The sequence below is a fragment of the Rhinopithecus bieti genome, unplaced genomic scaffold (assembly GCF_001698545.2).
Source record: "Rhinopithecus bieti isolate Rb0 unplaced genomic scaffold, ASM169854v2 scaffold_10656, whole genome shotgun sequence".
Taxonomy (NCBI): Eukaryota; Metazoa; Chordata; class Mammalia; order Primates; family Cercopithecidae; genus Rhinopithecus; species Rhinopithecus bieti.
The window spans coordinates 335,060-337,863 of NW_016806449.1; the positions used below are offsets into that span (position 1 = coordinate 335,060).

A 2,804-nucleotide genomic window follows, 5' to 3' on the forward strand; every position below is an offset into this window, starting at 1 on the left:
TCACTTGGAGCTGGTGTACTTGGTGACAGCCTTGGTGCCCTCGGACACAGCGTGCTTGGCCAGCTCCCCAGGCAGCAGCAGACGCACGGCTGTCTGGACTTCTCGGGATGTCAGGGTGGTCCGGCCCGAGTATTGGGCCAGCCGGGCAGCCTCACATGCCAGCCGCTCAAACACATCGTTTACAAACGAGTTCATGATGCTCATGGCCTTGGCAGAGATGCCGATGTCAGGGTGCACCTGGAGAGAGGGCAGCACCACTCGGTTAATGGAAGGGGCTGGGGGAGTGGGGTTCTGCCTACACTGCAAGCCTCACTCCTGAGCTGGGGGTTCTAGGAAGCCAGAGGCAGAAGGCAGGGAGGCTCCTCACCAGCCCCTTCCCAGATGCCAACAGTCATGGAAATAGGGATTTGTGTTTTCTTTGTACTACTATGGTATATCCAAGTTTTTTAAAAGAAGTTTTCAACTGCAAGAGGTAACATGATTAAGTTCCCTGTATGATCATGCACAAGAATCTACATTTAACAAATGGGACCAGTTACACATGCATCTTGCTGGTTTCATGGATACATTTGCATATGTTCCATGGTATGGATGTATCATACTTCCTATCACCATTCCTCTCTTCATGAACATTCCGGGTTTGGGTTTGGGTTTGGGGTGTTTTTTGTTGTTTTTGTCATTAGATGGTGCTATGGTAAATGTCCATCTTTGAATCTTGTGTGAGCATAGGGAAGGTTATTTCCAGAGGTGGGACTGTGGGGTCAAAAGGTTTGTGCACATAACTTGGTGGAGCACATAACCAGAGGGCATGTGCATGTGACAGTGGCAGCCCCGAACCAGGAGGGAGGAGTCCTGTTCTGTGGCTGTATTGTGAATTGCTACGACCTCAAATATGGCCCTTTTCTCTGGGCCTCAGTTTCCTCCTCTGTCACAAGCTTTTGAACTAAATGATCTCTAATAAAGCAATGGGACCTGACAGCAGTCCTGAAATGTGAGTAGGTAGACCTGGTCAGATGTGAAGTGGGAGAGAAATGACTGTCCCACAACCTACATGGAGTCAGAGATGGAGACAGCACTAGAACCAAGAGGCTCTGTCCCACCCACCCTCCCTGCCACCTCTTATCTCGACTGCCAGCAGCAAATCTGAGCCTGGCACAAGGCTGGTTCTGCCCAAGCCCCCTCTGCTGTCAACACACCCCGTTCTCCTCAGGGCTCTCACCCACATCGGGAGGCCAAGGGGTTATCCCTCAGCAGCACTCTCCTCTGCGAGTCCAGGCCTGGTCTCAGCCATCAGTTGCAATTTTTGCCCCTCGCAATCAGACTAAGACACAGGGCTCAGTGATACCCACTCCTACCCCACTTTCTTCAGGGCACCGGAGTCTGTCATCTGGTGCATCTCTTCAGCCAACCCATATCAGTGCTGGACCCACCCACCCCCAACCCTACAAGAACATTCCCAGGCACCCAGGTTGTCAATTCACTAAAACTGCTAATGGGATTTGGACTGGAGACAGGCATTACCTCTGGGGCCTGCCCTAACAGAGGGGTAAGAGTTTCAAGCAGGTTGGAGACCCAGGGCGGGCAACACATGGTTACCCCCGCTTCCTCCTGGCCTTGGCCCTGCTGAGCAGTGGCTTTGGATCCTCCAGACAAACTGATTGTCAGTGTTCCAAGCGGCTTTTCATGCATGAATATAGGGCACCTGCAGCCCCAGTGTGTTGGGGAGAGAGACACACAGGAAGGATGCTAGAGGCTTGCCCAAAGCCAGGGAAAGCTGGGACACTGCCACTGCCAGGCCACATGATGCAGGAACCCCATGGAGCCTTTAGGGGCCTCAAGCTCTTTTGTCTGTAACATGGACAAACCCTAAGCCCCTCAAAGAACTGAGTGCCACTTGTCCAGAAGACCTTCCCCAAGACTCCAGTTCACCCCGAACACTCCTCTCTTCAATCACCACCAACACACTTTGTATCATAATGTGTTTGGCACCCGATCACCTTCAGCCTGGCACAGAAAGTGTGGTCCTCGTCCTTTAATTATGTCCCACCTGGGCCGGGTGCGGTGGCTCACGCCTGTAATCCCAACACTTTGGGAGGCCGAGGTGGGTGGATCACAAGGTCAGGAGGTCAAGACCATCCTGGCTAACACGACGAAACCCTGTCTCTACTAAAAATACAAAAAATTAGCTGGGCGTGGTGGCGGGCACCTGTGGTCCCAGCTACTCGGGAGGTTGAGGCAGGAGAATGGCGTGAACCCGGGAGGTGGAGGTTGCAGTGAGCTGAGATCATGCCACTGCACTCCAGCCTGGGCGACAGAGCGAGATTCCGTGTCAAAAAAAAAAAAAAATATTATGTCCCACCTAATCATATTCTCATCATCATTCCCATAAACTTCTAGAGGGTGTCAGGGAGCACACTGTCTCCTATCACCGGTGCCAAAGATCCTGAGAGGTAGAGACCTCAGAAATCAGGTCCCGCTACCTCAAGACGGGCCCAGCCTGCCTGAGCCACTTGCCCCAATGCCAACACTAACCTCAGGGTCCCCGCTTCCAGCCAGTTCCCTTTCAAGGCGCTTTGTGAGGGCATCCCACACACACATCCTTGCTCTGCACTCACCTGCTTCAGCACCTTGTAGATATACATGGAGTAGGATTCCTTGCGCCGACAGCGCTTTTTGGACTTTTTGTTCCCAGAACTGCGACCCCACGGCCCCGGGCTGCTGCCGCTGTCCATACTCAGCGCTCATCCTCCTGCTCCTCGAATAGCCCCCGCCCACCCCCTCGGAGCTACTTTTTATCAAGTCAG

General features: G+C 53.1%; 1 protein-coding gene across 1 annotated transcript; it reads right to left on the reverse strand.

Moving 5' to 3' along the window:
* On the reverse strand, positions 1 to 2,804 carry H2BK1 (H2B.K variant histone 1). Its single transcript, XM_017876653.1, has 2 exons — positions 2,616 to 2,804; positions 1 to 237 (listed from the first exon to the last, which is right to left on the reverse strand). The coding sequence occupies exons 1-2, from the start codon at positions 2,730 to 2,732 to the stop codon at positions 1 to 3; spliced, it is 354 nt and encodes a 117-aa protein (XP_017732142.1). The 5' UTR covers positions 2,733 to 2,804.

Coding starts and splice junctions, on each gene's coding strand:
- H2BK1 (XM_017876653.1), bottom strand. CDS start 2,732: ATGGACAGCGGCAGCAGCCCGGGGCCGTGGGGTCGCAGTTCTGGGAAC. Junction 238..2,615: donor TCTACAAGGTGCTGAAGCAG/GTGAGTGCAGAG, acceptor CCCTCTCTCCAG/GTGCACCCTGACATCGGCAT.